The sequence below is a fragment of the Rosa rugosa genome, chromosome 1, assembly GCF_958449725.1.
Source record: "Rosa rugosa chromosome 1, drRosRugo1.1, whole genome shotgun sequence".
NCBI lineage: Eukaryota > Viridiplantae > Streptophyta > Magnoliopsida > Rosales > Rosaceae > Rosa > Rosa rugosa.
This window is the reverse complement of record NC_084820.1, coordinates 66,420,615-66,439,689: the sequence shown is the minus strand read 5'-3', so window position 1 is coordinate 66,439,689 and position 19,075 is coordinate 66,420,615. Positions and strand designations below refer to the sequence as shown.

The following is a 19,075-nucleotide window of genomic DNA, read 5'->3' as shown; positions in this document are numbered from 1 at the left end:
AAAAAAAAAAATAAACACTGAATTTTACTTTGGAAATACAAGAGCAAAAGGCCGAAATAATAGAGTAGTGGGGTAAAGGCGTAAAGCCAAAAGGGCAGCAGGTCCTAGACGCGCAACCACACGCGCTGAAACTGAGGTTGGTTGCACATCTTAGCACAAGCAAGGTAAACAGTACACTAAAGAAAGGAAAGGAAGATTTGTATGATATTAGAAAGAACACCAACCCTATGTTTCTCATTCAGAGTTTCTGGGTACACATCTTGGATCGGACAACTCTCTCTCTCTCTCTCTCTCTCTCTCTCTCTCTCTCTCTCTCTCTCTCTCTCTCTCTCTAGGGCTTTGCACTCAGTGAGTATCTATCTTTCTTTAGGCTTTCACAAATTTGGTTATAGTTTTGGTGCTGACATAGAAAAGGAGGATAAGCTAGCTACAAAGATAGAAGATGCAAGAAAAGCAAAGAAAATATTGAGGAGATCATAAGCTTTGGTGTTTGGGTAGGCAAAAGAAATTGGTATATTAAAGAAAAAAAAAAAGGGAAAGAAAAATTGAAGGGTGTGGTTGGGGGGTGTGTGTGGATAAGACTAGTTTTACAATTAAGGAAAATGGGGAGGGGAAGAGTGGAGCTGAAGAGAATAGAGAACAAGATAAACAGGCAAGTCACATTTGCAAAGAGAAGAAATGGGCTCTTAAAGAAAGCTTATGAGCTCTCTATTCTCTGTGATGCTGAGGTTGCTCTCATCATCTTCTCTAACCGTGGCAAGCTCTATGAGTTCTGCAGCAGCTCCAGGTAATTAATTAATTAATTACTTTACACACCCGCATATCACTCTCTAGCTGATTTCTTCATTGGTTTCATCTGGATCCATGCCATAAGATTGCTTCTACAAGGGCAACGCATATATACATCTTTACATTGCAAAGTCTCTATCTTTCATGAGTTTTTTGTTGTCCAATTGCAATGTTGGAAATATTAATCTATTAATTAACTAATTTCATAAGGCTGTGCATATATGTATATATTATGAGTTCCTTAATTAACCAAAAAAGCTCCAGCGTTTTTTGCTCTTTTTCTTCCTTCCCTTCTGTGATTAATTGAAGCTAATTTAAGGTGGGGTTCTGATTTAACTCTGTGTTTATATACACTCATCTGAGTTCACGAAGTGATAATCATTCAGTTTGGATGTACTACGTTTTTCGTTGTTGGATCTGAACGTACTCTAAAGCATAAAATACTATAATATATGTATAAAATACTATAAAATATCATAAACATTTTTGAGTATGCATATCAGCATATAAATGGAGTTTCTGATTAATCTGCATATCTTTCAAGCACAGCAGGACCAAGATCTTTGCTTTCCTTCCCACCTGTTAATTTTTTTTGTGTTTCCTTTCCCTCTAGCTTCATGTATTTTGATAATTAGAATTAGTGTCATAAAGCCGAGCAGTTAATTTATCATGAAATTAAAGTTCATTAATTACAATTATCTTTGTACAATCTTGTACTAGAAAAATAGAAATGCATATGTCAATTGAGAGAAGTTTTGTCAGATATGCTCAAGAGGTGTGAATATCAAAAGTCTAAGATGATGATAATCATAGACACTTCTTTTTCTACAGAATTTCCGACTCAGAGGGTTCTCTGGCATGCCAAAGATTGTTCTTATTTTTTCTTTGTCCTGAAATCCGTATATAGACACATCTATCAATGAAGAGGATCTATCTATTGTACAGTGGACTAAGTTAGGACTTCCTTTTAAGTTATGGAGTTCTTGTTTGATTAGACCTTTAAATTAAACAAAAAAAAAAGTACAGAAAGTTATTTCATATTTTGACTTGCAAATTAAAATAAGCGATAATATTTTGCAGCAGTTTAGCTTTATTGTTTTATGGGTAGGGAATTATTGCAAGGCTGCATGCAGATCATGTTTGTTTGTTTGGTTTGATGAGATAATAAAATGTTCTAAGGGTCATTAAAAAAATGTGGGGTGGGGTTCAGGCCACTTAATAATGATTAATTGCACATATGCCATAGTCAAAACTGGTCATAGTTCTCAAGCTCAGAGTTGGTTCCGTGCTCCATCTCTTTCTTCTAGTCAGGCTTTTCTTTTGGATAATTAACTTGAGTGTTGGTTGTTGTAGAGATTTCAGTTTGTAATTATTTTTGGACTATCGAAAAAAATTGTCATTGCAAAAAAGTGGATCGAACAAATTTATTGCCTTTACAAAAGTTTCAACGTAAGTTTCTTTGTTTGTTTGATTGAATTTCAAATTAAGTTGAATGAAATGATTTCCAGTTACTAATGCATGGTACTTGCTATAACTTCAGGTTTTGCAATTTTATACTTTGTTTTTCCTTTTTTTTTCTTTTGTTTTAGAGAGAGAAATTTCAGAGACAAGCTAGTGTACTGGTGGGTATGAGATACCCTCATTTACAATTATTTGAACAAAAAATTACAAGTATTTGAACCAAAATTAAAACATTGAGAACAAAAGTTACTATATTCATTTACACCATTTACATATAGTTAAACAAAAATTACAACATTGACAACGAATTTGTTCAAAAACTTGTAAAATGTCGTAAGAGATGTAATTACCATTATTAGAACTAAAATTACACAAAGTAGGACTCAAATTACAACTTTGACAACAAAATTTGTTCTCACTTTTGTAAATGTGGGTATGAGATACCCACAACTACACTAGAATTTCCTGAAATTTCAAACCTAAAACCTCATTGATATTAATATATTATATGGCATACTATGAAGTTAACAGTTTATTGATAGCAATGAAAAGTTGAAAACTAGGATTGGTTGCATGGTTTATATAAATAATAAGAATAAAAACAGAGTTGTCAAAAGCATAAGTACGTTCAACAGGATTGAAGAGAAGCTTTATTTTTTCAGATCTTCAAGAACCTTTTGATTAACATTTTAGATCTCTAATCTATACAATACCTTTAGCCATCCTTAAGTGCACTATTACTTAGACAATCTGAATTAATGGAAGTTTCTATGTTGATTATAAGAAGAACCCGCATGATTGTATCCTTGGCTAAGCAACCAATAGTTAAGCCAGCTAGCTAGTAGCTAGTCTTAACCGTCAATGTTTTTATAAATCAGGATATATAATTGTATAAACTTTATTGTGATGGTGCATTTAAATGCAAAGCAGCACAGTGGTCAGAGTACATTATAGTTTCTTCTTGTATTTTCTTTCATTGCATGCTAATGGGTCACCTTCTTCTTTTCCTTTTCTTCTTCCTTCTTGATTTAGCATACTCAAAACCCTTGAAAGGTACCAAAAATGTAGCTATGGTGCAATGGAAGTCAACGAACCTGCCAAGGAACTTGAGGTAGCCCTAAAATTTGCTAGTTTTCTATGTTCCGGATCTACTATATGGCTTAACGTTCGAAACTTGTTTACTTGAAATGAAATGAGTTTGAAATAAACAACAATAAATCAGTTATAATAATTGACGTTTTGTTGTTTATAATATTTTGCTGTTACATTGCACATGTAGCAGAGCAGCTATCGTGAATACTTGAAACTGAAAACTAGATGCGAGTCTCTTCAACGAACTCAGAGGTAATCTCCCTGTGAAATTGCTACCAATACTAGCTTTCTCCCCATGAATTGGTAGTATATAAGCAGTTATACAACTATGAGTAAGCAGACTGGTTATTATTATTATTATTAGTCGTGAATCGATTATTTTCTGAATTGGTATTGTAGAAACCTTCTTGGAGAAGACTTGGGCCCATTAAACACGAAGGAGCTTGAGCAGCTTGAGCGTCAGCTAGAGTCCTCCTTGAAGCATGTTAGGTCTACAAAGGTAAACCTAGTATTAGTTTTACATCTATATATGCATTTAATTCCCATGGAGATATTGATAGTTCTTAGACCTATATATAGAGTTACCACTTTGATCTTGCTTTGTTTGTTGCAGACCCAGTATATGCTCGATCAGCTTTCTGACCTTCAGAGCAAGGTACCTATACATGCATGCCTTTAAGTTTTGAAGATATCAAGGCCATGCAATTTTATGTGCTTATTTTGTTTTGATTGTAGGAACATATGCTAATAGAAGCCAACAGAGATTTGACAATGAAGGTAACTACTTAACTTTGTAGTTGTTACTTGATTGAGGCTTACAACCACTGTTATTTAGCACTCTGCAAAAATACTAATAATTAGTGAGAAATGTTACCACTCTTGAAACGTCATTTTAAACTCCTTTGCTTTTCATTTGTGAATGTTTAGAGTCTACAAATAAAATGTTAATAGATCATTGAACTTTGAAATTGAGAATGACTTCTTTGAGAGTTGGCCGAGAATAATATATAATTAACTCTCATTTAAACAATGATCAATTTTTGAAAAAACAACCCCGAATAGAGAATCTGCTCTTACGTTTACCTGTTGATATTGCAGTTGGATGAAATTAATTCAGGAACTCAACTTAGACAAACATGGGAACGTGGTCATGCTCACCAGACTATGCTATATGGAACTCAACATGCTCAAACCCAGGGTCTTATGTTCCAGCCTTTAGATTGCAATCCCACCTTGCAAATAGGGTAAATAATATATAATCATTAGAAAAGTTACACTGCATCAACTTGGTCCAATTATATATTTACCAAAGTAATTAAGTGCCAATTATTTACTTACAGGTACAACGCTGTGGGGTCACAGCAAATGACTGCAGCCACACCAGCCCCTACTCAACCAGTCAATGGTTTCATTCCTGGTTGGATGCTCTGAGAATTGAGAATTTGAGATAGCAGCAGCAGCCTAGCAGATGCTATTATATATATATATATATGGCCTAAATATCAGTGATCATTGTTAAAAATCTAGCATCATCATAATAAGTCCCTGTTTCACTGAACTTGTTCTCAAGGGTTTTGCCTTGGAAAGCCTTACAGCCCTTTTAATTCATCACTTCTATAAAACGGCATTCATGAACTGTGGTTGCATTATTTGTATAAATCCTATTTCAATATGCTTATCACTATCCTCATCCTTAATGGCCAAAAGACCAGTTTACTGAGAATGCTTTTAACTGTTATATATGAAAAAATGCATATGATGATCTTAATTTGTTTCCTCGATCAATTGCGTTTTTTTTTTCTTCTTCTGGATATTAAATCAACAAAAACTCAACGAAATTGGAAATCATCTAACTGTCTATTATCATTATAATAACACTCCACTGAGTTTGTCAATTACTCAAATAGAATCAACTTTTTAAAGAGATAATATGCACTCACAATCTTTGAATTAGAAAAATTGAGGCCTTGTTTTAATTTTCAAGTTCACCTTTGGCCTATGAAATCTCTCAATTGACCTGGAATTCCTTTATCAAATCTGAGTTGCTACCTCCAACCTTAATGAAGAAAATGTAGTATGACTAAAACCAAATTACCCAAATATACAATTGCAGCCACATTTTTTCCAGGTGCAAGGCCCGCAATCCTATTTACCCTGCGGAAGTCCAGAAAATCCATCCGGGTCATTAAAGCCAGTGCAGACATTTTTTTATTTAATTTTTAATTCCTTTTGGTCAAAGTAGAGAGAGAGAGAGAGAGAGAGAGAGAGAGAGAGAGAGAGATATATGTTAGTCGAAGAATATGAAATTCTAATTCAAAATGAAGTTAACTCTACAGTACGATCTGTGGTATGTGATTCTGTGTTTGAAAAGATTAAGGTTATCTTATTTTTCAATAAGATTTCTGCAAGGTTCAGAATTTATTTGTTCATGTTGATTTATGTGTTTTTTTTTTTTCTTATCTAATTTATAGTTTTCGTTGTTTCAAAATATAATTGTTATTTTTTTTTTTAAACTAACGAGAATTAAATGATATTAGCCCCTCTGCAATGGTCTGAAAGGGGTGCCGAAACACCCACACAACCCCGAAATGAACCACTACAATCGGGGGTCCACCGCCTGTCTCTCGCTAAAAAATTTATTAATAAATGGTGGCCAAAAGACCAAAGTACATGAGGTAGGGGACTAGACCAAAACCACCTTCAAAAGGAAAATATACATAAAGTAAGGTACTGCACTAGTGGACTCTCTAGCTTGAACAAGAAAGTAACAAACCTTTTAATCAAATCGGTAATCTGTTCTAGCAGAAAAATCATGACCGAAAGAACTAATTAAAAATTGTGGGATTAAATTCCACCAATGTGTACCAATATTCATGGCACCATATATAATTTGCAAGCTTGTCAGCCACGCGATTTCCTTCCCTATATATATAAGAGATATGAACCTGCAGTTGGTGAAAGGACTTCATGTAATTCTTCCAACGGGTGCGAAGACGCCATGGGACCCTGCTAGGATGCGTGAAATCATGCACTACTAAAATATAATTGTTAGCTTATTACTACTTTCCTTTGCAAACTTGAATGAAAGAGCATGTAATTTATAAAAATAAAATAAAAAAGTAAATTAAGCAAGAAAGATTACGTACAGAGGCATTGCATTAATATGTGTTCGTCTCTTCAGCAGCATATGAAAGATTACAAAGCTGACAGTAATTATGGAGCTCTTTACGCATTTATCATTTTACTAGATATCTGCAGAGAACCAATAAATTAGATCTAGATCTATGTACTCCGCTGAATTATTACGGCACCAAACAAAAACAAAAAAAAATTGTAATTAAGCTGCTGCCTCATGCAGTACGTACTACTCGATACTCGAGCTAGTAACTATAATGCAGGTAGTAGTTAATACATGAATCTTTCTAGCTACTTCAGAGATAGAAGGGTTGATACTCTGCCAGTTATGGAAACTAGAAATTTCTCAGCATGATAAACACGAGTTAGGCTAGGCTAGGGACCGCGATCAACAAGTAGCTAGCGGCTTGATCTTGAAAATGACTTAAAACAAGATGGTATCTATTCATTCATAACATCCATCACAATATCAAAACTTTGATCCTTTTTTTATTTTAGTCTCTACTTCTATGACACGTTTACTTATTTAGAATGAAAAAAGTCATGAATCAGAGACAATTGGAATGAAATAAGTCATAAATCAAAGACAACTGGAATGAGAAAAGAAAAGAATCGGTATGGGAATGATTCCTAAACTCATATTCCCCCTTGTTTATCAAATTCCCCCATATTCAGTAATCGATTCCTGATAATAAGGTGTGACCCATACTCATTCCAATACATATATATGTTAGTAAACGTATGAATCTCATATATTGGAATCATTCCCATATGTTAATAAACGTTGGAAATCTCATACACCGGAATCATTCCCTTCATTTCCATTCCCTCTCTATGTAGCTTTTTAGTTGTAGTTCACCTTAATGCTTCGTTATCATCAATATGGTTTTTGAAGACTAGCTAGCTCACGTATTTATAATAGATGGATATACGTACAGAGGTTTTTGAGTTCACATGTGATGCATCTGCCAAAATATTAAACAGATCATGTTATTCTAGTTGCTAATATATAGGACCATGCTATATCATGGAAACCTATCAAATTATTTAGGTACCTGCATATGTTATGTGCCTTCTATCGTACTTTTTTCTTTAGATCTAAATTAGTATGTGTAGCTTAGAATTAGCTGTTTTTGATTTTGAAAATAAAATACATTAAAGAGAAGATTCTCTAGAGTGAGCATCAAAAACAAATAAAGGTATTACAAAATGAGAATGATTTGTAAACTAAATACAATTTTGCGAATACTGGCCTAAACTTGCAAAGAAATCAGAAACCATATCTGCTTCACAAAAAACATGATCAAAAGTGACGTGTTGAAAGTAATCAGCTAGTGAAGAATATATTGGATGAGAGTCCAAATTCTCCATGAATTTGAAACTGACGACTTCCCTAACCATAAGTTTTCAAACAATTACCAAGGTGGGGGTGCCAAGAAGCAAGAACTGGAATTTTTTCTTATTAGACCCAACAATCATACTTATAATTATACCATACAGTAGAAATCAAAGGGGGTGCCACGGCCACTGCAGACCCTCAACTAGCTCCGCCTCTAACTTGATGGGACGTAACCAATATTCTGAAGGCTTGCTGTATGCGTTTAAGCTATGATTCAGCTCGATTGAAGGGTTCATGAAGTTGGCCTGAGCTAGCTCATATTATTGCATGTGCATTAACTGTTAACACAGCTAGCTAGCTTCTTCATGAGCACATGTATTAGCAAACCTTAGCTTTGATATAGAAACATTCTGCTATACAGGTACAGTGAAATATATACAAACCAGAAAGCAAACAAGCTAACATTTGCAGAAGGGCAATAACAAGTACGTAGCAAATAGTGTTAATGGAAAGAAGCTGTACGTATTAAAGATATCTAGGTCACCCGTCACCTCATACGGGACGTAATAAATTGTAGCACAGGGTATTAATTTCTACAATAATGTTGAGGATCAAATTGTATTCCCCGTTTTAGTAGCATTTTGGGGATCAAATTATGACACGAAATGTCTAACATGTGATATGCGCATTTATCTGAAATTTCTACATTTTTAGTTTATGAAGAGGCCAGTCGAAATGGAGAATATTGAACAATCAAGACTAACTCGATCTGGCTATCAATATATATGGAGCCGTAGACTACTGGGTGTATATTATAGGATGTTTTTATCACCACTAGGGTCAAAACTTTCTTGCGCCGGACATAATGATACTCAACTTTCAAAAGTGATCAAAGAGTAACCAAGACTTATAAAAATTGATCAATTTCATACCTCCGTCCATTTTCCGTCACATCTCTATTAAAACTGAGGGTATATACAATATTTTACTCAATTTTTAATTAGAAATGACAATATTATCCTCTAATTCTTTCTCTTTCTCTTTTTATGTTCTCGTTCTTCCCCATTCTTTTGCAATCTACATATTGCATCTAGTCAACTACAGCCTAACTATCCAAGTTTAATTCTTCTTTACTTGTGATTGCCGACTACTAAAAGCTAGTTTTGATGTGAATATACTATTATAACCCCACAAAACCACCTCACATGCACCTGCACGTGATCAATTTTAGCAGAGAAGTGACGGAAAATAAGCTGAGATATCAAGTTGGTTTGTTTTTAAAAGTTCAAGTATCATTTTGATTACTTTTGAAAGTTAGGTATCATTCTGTCCGGTGCAAAAAAATTTAGACACTGTTAGTGATAAAAACTCTATTATTTGCAACAAAAAAGTGGGACTGATCTAGTTGTAGCTATAGCTCGAGCTATGCTTTACCGTAATTCTCCATTTATGTCGATCTTGAATTATGAGAAAAGAAATGGTCCTGTGCTAGATAGTAGATAGATAGACTTACGAGGTTGGATTTAACATTTCATCCATTAGGGTTAGCTAGCTAGCTGGTCACTTTTTCATATATTATATGATTTATATCTTCTTGTTGTAATCGAAAGTGTTTATGATAACATAGTTATAGTGCTAACGGGACCATGCTTATCATAGTCATCAAAACCATATGTATATTTGGACCACAAGAAGATATTGCTCCACATTCTTGTAATAGAGTAGCACATAGATGAATTGGCTAATTTTGTCTATGAGTCTACACAAGGAGAGATGTGGTTTGGCCATATGCCGAGCTGCATTCTTGACATTATGCAGTAAGACTGTAGCCCTTCCTAATTTTCTTAATAAAGCTCAGTACTGTTTTCCTCAAAAAAAAAAAAAAAAATTATAGTACTTGAACCGTGGGTGGTTAATTTTGAAATGAGATTAACGAAGCAATCTGTTCCTTTTTTTTTTTTTTTTTTTTTTTTTTGTGTTAACAACATGAAATTATTAAATTAATACAATTTGCATTAAAATATATCCAGCTTTAATATATTCCATTACACGTATTTTTGTTGTTTTGGACAATTTCTCTTTCTTTTTAACCCAAAACAAACACTCTAAGCCTTACCATTCCCACCCTTGATGGGGCTCGAACTCCTGACCTCTTATATATGAGACCAAAGCCTTACCACCCCACCAAACACACACACCCTGCGAAATTTGAATATAAATATTTCACAATGAGAAATCTCTACTTTCACAATGATATTTAAGCAATAATAAATTTATGGAGGAACAATCGATCGTATCTAGGATAAATAACAAAAACATACGTTAATGCAATCCTTTCTAATTCCGTGACATTCATAACTGCATTACTCGCTGGAATCATAAAGTGATAAAACACATTAACATCTAGCTTACATTTGCAGAACAATAATTCTGAAATCTTATCTAAAACACGTACAGATGGGAAAAAGTAAATGACTTTGCAACTTGCAATTTACAAAGAATTGAGGCAGTTCAATGATCATTAAGAGTTGGATGCATCCAGGAACTTACAAATCAAGTAAATACATATATGTATAGGTCGGCAAGTCAACAACTTTCTTGGAAAGGAAATAGTATGTTAGGTTCCCCTTGTAACTAGGGAGCCTCGATTAATAAGTAATTCGTGGGTTCTGGTATTTATAGACTAGAGGTCTCTCTCTCTCTCTCTCTCTCTCTCTCTCTCATATACACACACACACAGTGAGAGACTGAGAGCTGGCCTAGCTAGCTAGTACTCTAGTAGTGAAGTGATCCATCGATCCCTAGCTAGTTTCTCCAGAATCTGCGAAGATATTAAGGTCGCCCCTACAATTAAAGAGGAGCCCTAGCTACTTTCTTTTCATAAGCACCAAAGAACCGCATTGGTAACCAATCGTCCACAAGTCCACGCTCAGATATACTATTTGTCACCAATTTCTATATGTCTAGCTGGTGATCTAATTTGTACCAAAAATGGTCCCTGGCCTATATCGTATAATGCAAGAGATCGGTTGTATTATTGGAAAGGACTAGAGCTCGAGGTAATGTATTTTTCTGTTAGGTTAATCGAGCTAATGTTAGAACCCAACAAGAAGAATAAAAATTACGATAGGCTTAAACATTGTGGTTGTCATATTTTGATAGAAGAATGCGACTGAAAACCATCACGAAATAAATTTATAGAACAATTCAATTCTCTAGTGATGTCTTAGAGCAACTCCAACAGATTCCCTATATTTTGATTTTTCTCTACTTTAAGGAAAAATAAGCATTTTTTGCTCAAACAGATTTCCTATAACTATCCCTATTTTAGGGAAAGTGAGGAAAGAGAAAACCAAATTCCCTATATTTACAGCAAACTCTAAAAATTTTAAGGAAGAATATGGAGATTTTAGAAATTGTTGTAAAATAGAGAATCTGTTGGAGTTAGAGAAGAAAAAGAGACTAAAGCTTTAACTTTTGCTTCCCTATAATACAGAAATTATAGGGAAGCTGTTGTCTCGTGAAAACCCACGCATAATTCACATCGGCAAACCTTAATATTTTTTGTTCAAATTTTGCATACATAATCTACGCTTCAGCTATTTTACCATTATCAAATTTCAAATTTTTTTTTTTAAACTTCATTAATCATAGTGATTCCATTTTTTATCCGTATTACTCAATTATAGCTTTTTCTCTTTACATCAATATTTTGAGTTTATGGTTATCAATTACTATTCTTGGTTTGTGCTAATATTATATGTATAGAATATTTAACAATGTGAAAACAACCTAAGAAGCTATCTTTTGCGGGGAAGCTGCGTTGCTCATCTTTGAGCCCTAGCCGCCTCGTCGTTTCATTAGAGACTCGTCCGGTTATGGCCGGCGGCAGTGTCTGCCTTGGCCCTGCTGTTGTCGTTTGCCGTTGCCGGACAGGTGATTTACTATGGATGATGACTCCTATGGCTGGGTTTTTGGGTATGCCTCAGTCTGGAGGTTGGAGGGTGGTGTTCCATTTTGATTCTGCTTCGGCTGCTCTGAGGCAAGTGAAGGTGAGGGCACTGTTGGCTCGGCGTCAGGCACGCATGGATAGGGATGTTCAGGAAGGCAGCGGCGACGCTGTTGATTGTGTCGTGGTGGGATGGAGGAGCTCCTCGGGTCTTTGATGGCAGACTTGGGTGCTTCGGAAGGATCTGTACGTATGGCTGAGGTAGGCCTGACCCTACTGCTGGACTTAGGACCTGGCCCTCCTTTGGGCCTTGCTTAGCTGTTGCCTTTTTCAATATTTTTTTTTGTTTTTCATGTTTAATATGTTTGTTTCTTTCTAGTCGTTAGTTTGGTGACAAACCACGTTTAGTTCGATTGAGTTTGTCTTGTCTATGTTAGTAAAAGCTACTCTAGGAGTCTTTGTAGAAATACTTGGTTTAAACGTACCACAATGGCGTGCTTGGTGTTTATAGTCACATAGAATAGATTGCCTACGAGGCGAGAAGATTTTTTTAACATAGATTACTCTGAGCTATCATTATCTAAATATAGTAGTTTTCTTTTAACTATTCTTTGCCATGATTCAGAGTCATATTAATGTTATGAACTCTTTAATTCAAAAAATTACTATTCTTTTTTTCAATTTTAAATTTTTTTTATTAAACATTTCATTTGTTGATAATCTTCCTTAATCGTACTACTGTTACTCTCTAACTTCATAGGTTTAACATATTAGCACCTTCGATATAAAATTCAAATTATACCAACTTATGATTAACCAAAGTGATAACTTGTAGAACCAACAGAAAAAGAATGAAAAAAATTTGTATCCTTATGAACGACACCAACCCATTGAAAACAAATTTAAATTTAAAGATCACAACCTGAAAATCAGTATATGGTTGCGTGGCCTTTTTCTGCCTTAAAATTTAAATTTAAAGATCAACCTTAAAATTAAACATGAAAAACGTACTTCTGCGAAAGGACGTGAATTTAAGTTCAACTATTTCAAATATGTATATGGTTGTGTGGCCTTTTTCTGCCTTCTAATACACATAGTACATAACTATGGTAATGAATACTTGATTCCATGTAGCCAAAAATGGAATATCCATTAAGCGCAACTCATTTATATAAATCGAAAAAGGTCATCCAACATGAAAACAAATGGTCAAGTGAACAAGTTATGCAAGACAATAAGAGTTTGGGTTTTACTTTTCTGAAATAATTTTTTATTAAATCGGGTTTGAGTTTGTATATATGCAGGACAGCCATATGCCGATATGTTCAATACTCGAACTAGAATGACACCCCTAGTGGGCATGATGAAACCTAATTCTTATATTCATTGTACCAACATAAATTATATGTCTTTGTGCTACATTGCAGCATCAGAATCTGGACCACAACATTATGCCAATTCTTTACAATTTTATAGCAATACATATATATATATCATTTTAATTAAAGAAATTTTCTTCAACATACAATAATGTAAATATGATGGGCCGTATATATTATGAATCTGTATAAAAGTTTTTTTTTTTTAGAGGTGAACATAAAATTTTATTCAGATGAAATACAATTAAATGAAATATAAATACGAGAGAGTTAAAAATGACACTACACATCTTAATATGAAAATCAGGAAACAATAACTCATCATTACTAACTAGATGTGTTGCCACTTTCAAATACATACTTATAGAAGAAGTGGAAAATGTCTGCATTTCTTCTCAAATCTAAAATAAATAAATAAACCACTCTAAAACTTTGTTTAGATAAAAGGAAAAAAACTAGTAATTACATAAAGTTATTACATGCCAAACCCCTAGCTACCCAACTCGTAAGTGGTCCATACCTCATCATTTTACTTTCTTTTATTAATTTGACCATACCTTTTTTTTTTTATCAGATAAACAACTCGAATGCTACAATTAGTCTTTCATGAGTCGAACTTACAACCTCTCACTCACAAATGAGAAACTATGTCACTAGACCAAATGGTATTGGACAATTTAACCATACCTTTGAAGGTAAACATTCAAAATTTGATTTGACATAACTTATTTCTCATCAGTTGAAATAGCAAACAGCAATAAAATTTCGTATGCCAATTTACAAAATTTTAATTTTACAAAAATTTATGGCGCTCCTTTGTCTGATATACTGTTTTAGGTTATCCCATAGTTGAGTTGTATGAATTCTCCCAAGTTATTATTCCGGATAGTACAAGTGGTGTTGTGGGGATTTATTGTAGTGGGGCTGCCTCTTGTTAAGACTAGAGTGGCCGGGTTCTCCGGTGGTCAAACCAATTCGAGCAGGTGATGGTTAGATTCTTCAGTGTCAGTTTGGATTGTTCATGTCTATCACTCTATGTCTTCCCTTCTCTGGGTTGGAGTTGGCTTGGTCGGCATGGCTGTACGAGGCCGAGTTCTCCATGATAACATATCGTTGGCCGGTGGTGAACATAGGCGGGGGAGGGGTTGTTTACCTGTTACAGTTATTTCATCTAACCAAGTTTAGGTTTTGGCCTACGTGCGCACATGATATGCACTTATGCCTTTGAAGAGCACAATATGAGATGCAGTTGACCAACCCTGATCCGGTCTTTTATATATTATCTCACTAGACATGTTGAAACAAGTGTGGAAATTTTAGTTCCATATTTTTCAAAAGTTTTTGGGTTTCATTAAGTGCAAAACCCTGATTTAGTCTAATTTTAACCAAATTCTCAAATCCTGCTCACCATTTAGGCCAACTCTAAAAATGCGTCTAAGATATTTTACCTTTAGCCCTCGTTTGGTTTGCAGAACGGAAAGGTTGGGAAAGGAAAGTTTATCTTTTCCTGTGTTTGGTACACTCAAAGAAAGGAACAACTTTTCTGCATGAAGGGAAAATATGGGAGAAAATGGATCCTTCCACACCCCATGAGATTTATTTTACCTCATACTTTCCATACATTAATTGCTTACTCTAAATATTATTTTAATGTTGTTATTACCAAATTATCTAAGATTTTTTTTTTGTTTTGAATAATCTAAGAAGGGAGGTTCTATTCATACCTCCAAAATTAGCATTTAGACCTCTTCATTTTTTCAAGTGGTAGTTGACTTTGTTAACTCATGTTAAATTACCAATAAATACACAAAAGAGGAGAAAAGAAAAAGAAAAAGAAATCTCTTCTTACCTCTACGAACAGCAGTAATCTTCAACTTGAAGAAATTATGTGGTTTTTGTTTGGTTTATTGACATTTCTCGATTGGATGCCAAGATTTTTTAGGAAGAAAATAAAATTTCCCCTCATCTTCTTCTTGCTTTGATTTTTTTTTTTTTTTTTTTGTAACGTCAATGGATATTTTGGGAAAATTAGGGAGGTGCAAATAACATATTGGTTATTTGTAAAAGTAAGTTGGAGGTGTATTAAGTGGGGATGTATGAATAGAAGCTCCCATCTAAGAAACTTTTTAATCTTGAATTGTTTATGTTTTGATAATAAGGATATTATTGGAAAATTGATGTTACATACTTTCTTATTCATGCACAAACCAAACATCAGAAAGGAAAGTAAAATACATTTTCCGATTACTTTCCTGGCGTTTCCAAACATTGGTAGGAAAACTAGTGAGAAATTTACTTTCTCATGTTTATGGGAAAGACCAAGAAACTAATTTCCTTTATGGCAACCAAACGAGGCCTTAGTCTATGTGTTGTGATCCAATAGTACAATATGATATTTCTTATGTAATAACTCTTATTGTTGTGCCTATAAATAAATTATTATTTATGATGTCATCCACTATGAACATTAATGTTCTTAAAATCCCCTTAGAAGCTAATTAAGCAGTGGTCAGCTGCCTTGATTAGTCTGAGAAGTGAATAGGCGGGCTGAGTTAAAGAAATTGTTCAAAATACTATATTTTTTTGTTAGATACTTAAAAACAACTTTCTATTTATAAATACTCATTAGAGTTAAAAAATTTCCGGAGTAAATTTAAATATGAGAGATGACATGGCAATTGACATTTTTTTTTCTTGCTTCTAAAAGAGGATCAAAGGATTTCACTCCTACCCCCATGGTGACTCGAACCCATGACTTCGTCATTAGGTAGTGGGTGCTCTAACCACTGAGCTAACACCACTTCGTCCAACCCATAGGTTAAAATATGGGGAGTGAAATTTATATATATTTTTTTGACAAAGTTAAGCATATATGAGCAACTTCAGCATAAGTGTCAAATGACTGGTGGAGCTCTTAATAGATATATTTCGCGCACACACACACACACACACACACATATATATATATATATATAGGGTGGTGCTATTCACACACCATTTTTTTCTATTCACACACCCCTTCTAATTTTCTATTACTTTAGTTCAAATTTTTTTATAAATTACCCTAACTACCCTCCCCTATAAATATGTTTCTTTTTCTTTTTTCTTTTTCTATTTGGCAATTCAATCATGAATCAAATATCATTATAAAATAAATCAATTTTTTTTAGCTATAAATGAAGGAAAAATAATACATTTATTAAGTGGAATGACCTGTATTATTAGACAAAGAATATACTTCCCAGGTCTTCACCCAACTGAATCCAAATTGTAAAGTTTGTCCTCATACTTTGCAAAGTACGAAACTCAATGCTTGTTTGTTTTTGACTCTTAATCCAGGTGTATCATCCTCAAATAAAATTTTAAAAAAATTGAATCAGCGTTTTATCCACTTTAGCGGTTCAGCCACAAGCTTCCACACTGCAATTGATGATGTACACAAAATTTGGAGATGCTCTACATAATATTGAATGCAATGAGTTGCAATCTTCGTGTGGAGACAAAATTATGTTCTACTAGCATAATATAGTAGAATAAATCATGTTTATAATCATAAGGCCATCATTATTAGCCTGTTGTAAAGTTCTATAGTTGCTCAATAGATTCAAATAAACCAAATAATTTCAGTTAGAATCTTACTAGGAATAATGGAGAGAAATTTTGAGAAATAGCCTCTTTTTGGTGTATGAATTGAAAAATAACCATGTTTTCTCAAATTGATGAAAAATAACCATATTAATGAATCAAAAGTCTTAACTGCCCCTATCCTCCAATTCTGCAGTGTGCTGAGCATCCTGGGAGGTATTTCGCCAAGGTTGTGCATAAGGCGATGAAGGGTTTAGGGACAGATGATAGTACACTTCTGAGGGTGATTGTTTCGAGGGCGGAGATTGATTTGCAGTATATAAAGGCCGAGTACCAAAATAAGTATGGAAAGAGTTTGGGTGATGCTGTTCGTTCTGAGACTTCTGGGAATTACAGGGATTTGCTTCTGGCTCTTATAGGCCCCAGTCATTAGCCTAAGTGTGTTGTGTTTCAGTTTCATGTGTTTAGTGTAGGCCTGATCTAGAACTATGGCGTAGTAGCAAGGTATTCCTTAATTGACTCCAAATGTTTATGTTTGATTTGAAGAATGTGTTTGTACTCCTTACTTTGTAGATAATGAAATGTTTGCTTTGAATAAGAAATTCGACACTGCCAGAAGAGGCCATTGAATTTGTCCCCAAATTTCTGAGGCATGAACATCAATTCGAAAACTCTGTGAATTCAATAGGGCGTTTGCTCATATATAGTAGGGAGGTGAGTCACGGTGGTGACCGGAAGTGGGTGTCGGAGGAGAGAGAGAAAATAGATCTAGTTCCTCTGTCCTCCATTAAACCAAAACAATTTGGAGATGAGAGAGGGAGGCGGAGAAGAGGAGCTGGGATATGAGAGAGAGGAAGAGCAGTGGGCGGAGGAGAAGAGAGAGGGGGGGGGGGGGGGGGGATAGGGGCAGTTAAGACTTTTGATTCATTAATATGGTTATTTTTCATCAATTTGAGAAAACATGGTTATTTTTCAATTCATACACCAAAAAGAGGCTATTTCTCAAAATTTCTCAATAATGGATTCAAATGAGCTCGAATGATCACTGAACTCAGATTTTTTTTTTCTTCCATGTCTCCATTGCAAATCAAATGTAAAATTTTCTCAAAAGATGGGTCTAAAGTTTCTTGTTCTACCATGATTAAACTTCAAAACATCATATTAGAGAGATAGAATGACTATGCTAGAGAAGTTTTTGATGAAAAAGAATATAGGGAATCAAAAAGAGTTTTGAAGTCTTCTGTGTCTGCGGGAAAATAAAGGTTTAGGATTTGAGGATGATTGACTTGCCAAATAGAAAAAAGAAAAAAGAAACATAATTATAAGGAATGGTAGTTAGGGTAACTTTTAAAAGAAAATTGAATTAAAGTAATAGAAAAATAGAGGGGGTGTGTGAATAGCACCACCCTATATATATATATATATATATATATATATATATATATATATATATATATATTAGTTGCTCATATGCTTAACTTTCTTTGTATATTTACAATTAACTATACTAAGGTGTAAGTAAACCAACAGATTCAGCCGATTTCAGTCGTAGATATTTATAGAGAATTTTTTTTTTAATAACAAAAAAATATGCTTGATGTTATCTAGCCGTCCATATATTAATGCTGCCGCAACTGCACGTCAGTGCATTTAAGTATAATTTTTGAATTTAATATTATACTTATTTAGAGCAACTCCAACAGCTTTCCTATAATTTTTGTATAATAGGAAAGCAAAAGTCAAAGCTTTAGCATCTTTTTCTTCTCCAACTCCAACAGATTCTCTATTTTACAGCAATCTCTAAAATATCCATATTCTTCCTTAAATTTTTAGAGATTGCTGTAAATATAGGGAATTTAGTTTTCTTTTTCCTCACTTTCCCTAAAATATGGATAGTTATAGGGAATCTGTTGGAGCAAAAGATGCTCATTTTTCTTTAAAGTAGAGAAAAATCAAAATATGGGAAACCAGTTGGAGTTGCTCTTATGTATTGTACGACAACATTAAAATAAATAAACAGCCCACCTAAATGTTTGCTTAAATCCTGTCCAAGTGCCTAGGCGCTAGGCCCCTTTTACCACTACCGCGCGCCTGCTTATTTTCCTGCGATGTTTAGAATATTGACACTGAATATAATCGGTTGCTCTTTGTATGAGAATTAGTGAGAGAAGAGACGTCAGCTAGCGATTTGCTCCTTACCCGGGTCCCGCGAGGAGAGGCTATGCCTTTTGTTATATAAAATTAATATTTTTATAAATCAGACATGGTAATGTACGGACCTGTCTGTTATCCGGTGTGACTAAATCGAGACACGAACGACAGTTTTTCACCTTCAAGCCAATGGAA

At 34.2% G+C, this 19,075-nt stretch overlaps 2 protein-coding genes across 4 annotated transcripts; both read left to right on the top strand.

The window, feature by feature from the left end:
- The first annotated feature begins 269 nt into the window (after positions 1-269).
- On the top strand, positions 270-5,012 carry LOC133726256 (agamous-like MADS-box protein MADS2). Of its 3 annotated transcripts, none has more exons than XM_062153772.1 (8): positions 275-787; positions 3,283-3,361; positions 3,533-3,594; positions 3,742-3,841; positions 3,956-3,997; positions 4,078-4,119; positions 4,441-4,586; positions 4,683-5,012. In XM_062153772.1, exons 1-8 carry the CDS (start codon positions 603-605, stop codon positions 4,771-4,773), a joined length of 747 nt encoding a protein of 248 aa, XP_062009756.1. In that variant the 5' UTR covers positions 275-602; the 3' UTR covers positions 4,774-5,012. The 3 variants fall into 3 exon arrangements, with proteins under 3 accessions (XP_062009754.1, XP_062009756.1, XP_062009755.1); XM_062153771.1 differs by having other exon boundaries at positions 3,530-3,594; XM_062153770.1 differs by having other exon boundaries at positions 270-787; positions 3,530-3,594; positions 3,742-3,997.
- A 6,766-nt stretch (positions 5,013-11,778) lies between these two features.
- Positions 11,779-17,162, top strand: LOC133733405 (uncharacterized). Its single transcript, XM_062161035.1, has 2 exons — positions 11,779-11,952; positions 16,926-17,162. Exons 1-2 carry the CDS (start codon positions 11,779-11,781, stop codon positions 17,160-17,162), a joined length of 411 nt encoding a protein of 136 aa, XP_062017019.1.
- The last annotated feature ends 1,913 nt before the right edge of the window (positions 17,163-19,075 follow it).

Bases quoted from the DNA above. Each gene is read 5' to 3' on its own strand.
- LOC133726256 (XM_062153770.1), top strand. From the start codon at position 603: ATGGGGAGGGGAAGAGTGGAGCTGAAGAGAATAGAGAACAAGATAAAC. The intron at 788-3,282 runs GTAATTAATTAA...TTCTTGATTTAG, and splicing joins GAGTTCTGCAGCAGCTCCAG to CATACTCAAAACCCTTGAAA. The intron at 4,120-4,440 runs GTAACTACTTAA...TTGATATTGCAG, and splicing joins ACAGAGATTTGACAATGAAG to TTGGATGAAATTAATTCAGG.
- LOC133733405 (XM_062161035.1), top strand. From the start codon at position 11,779: ATGGCTGGGTTTTTGGGTATGCCTCAGTCTGGAGGTTGGAGGGTGGTG. The intron at 11,953-16,925 runs GTGGGATGGAGG...CCAATTCTGCAG, and splicing joins ACGCTGTTGATTGTGTCGTG to TGTGCTGAGCATCCTGGGAG.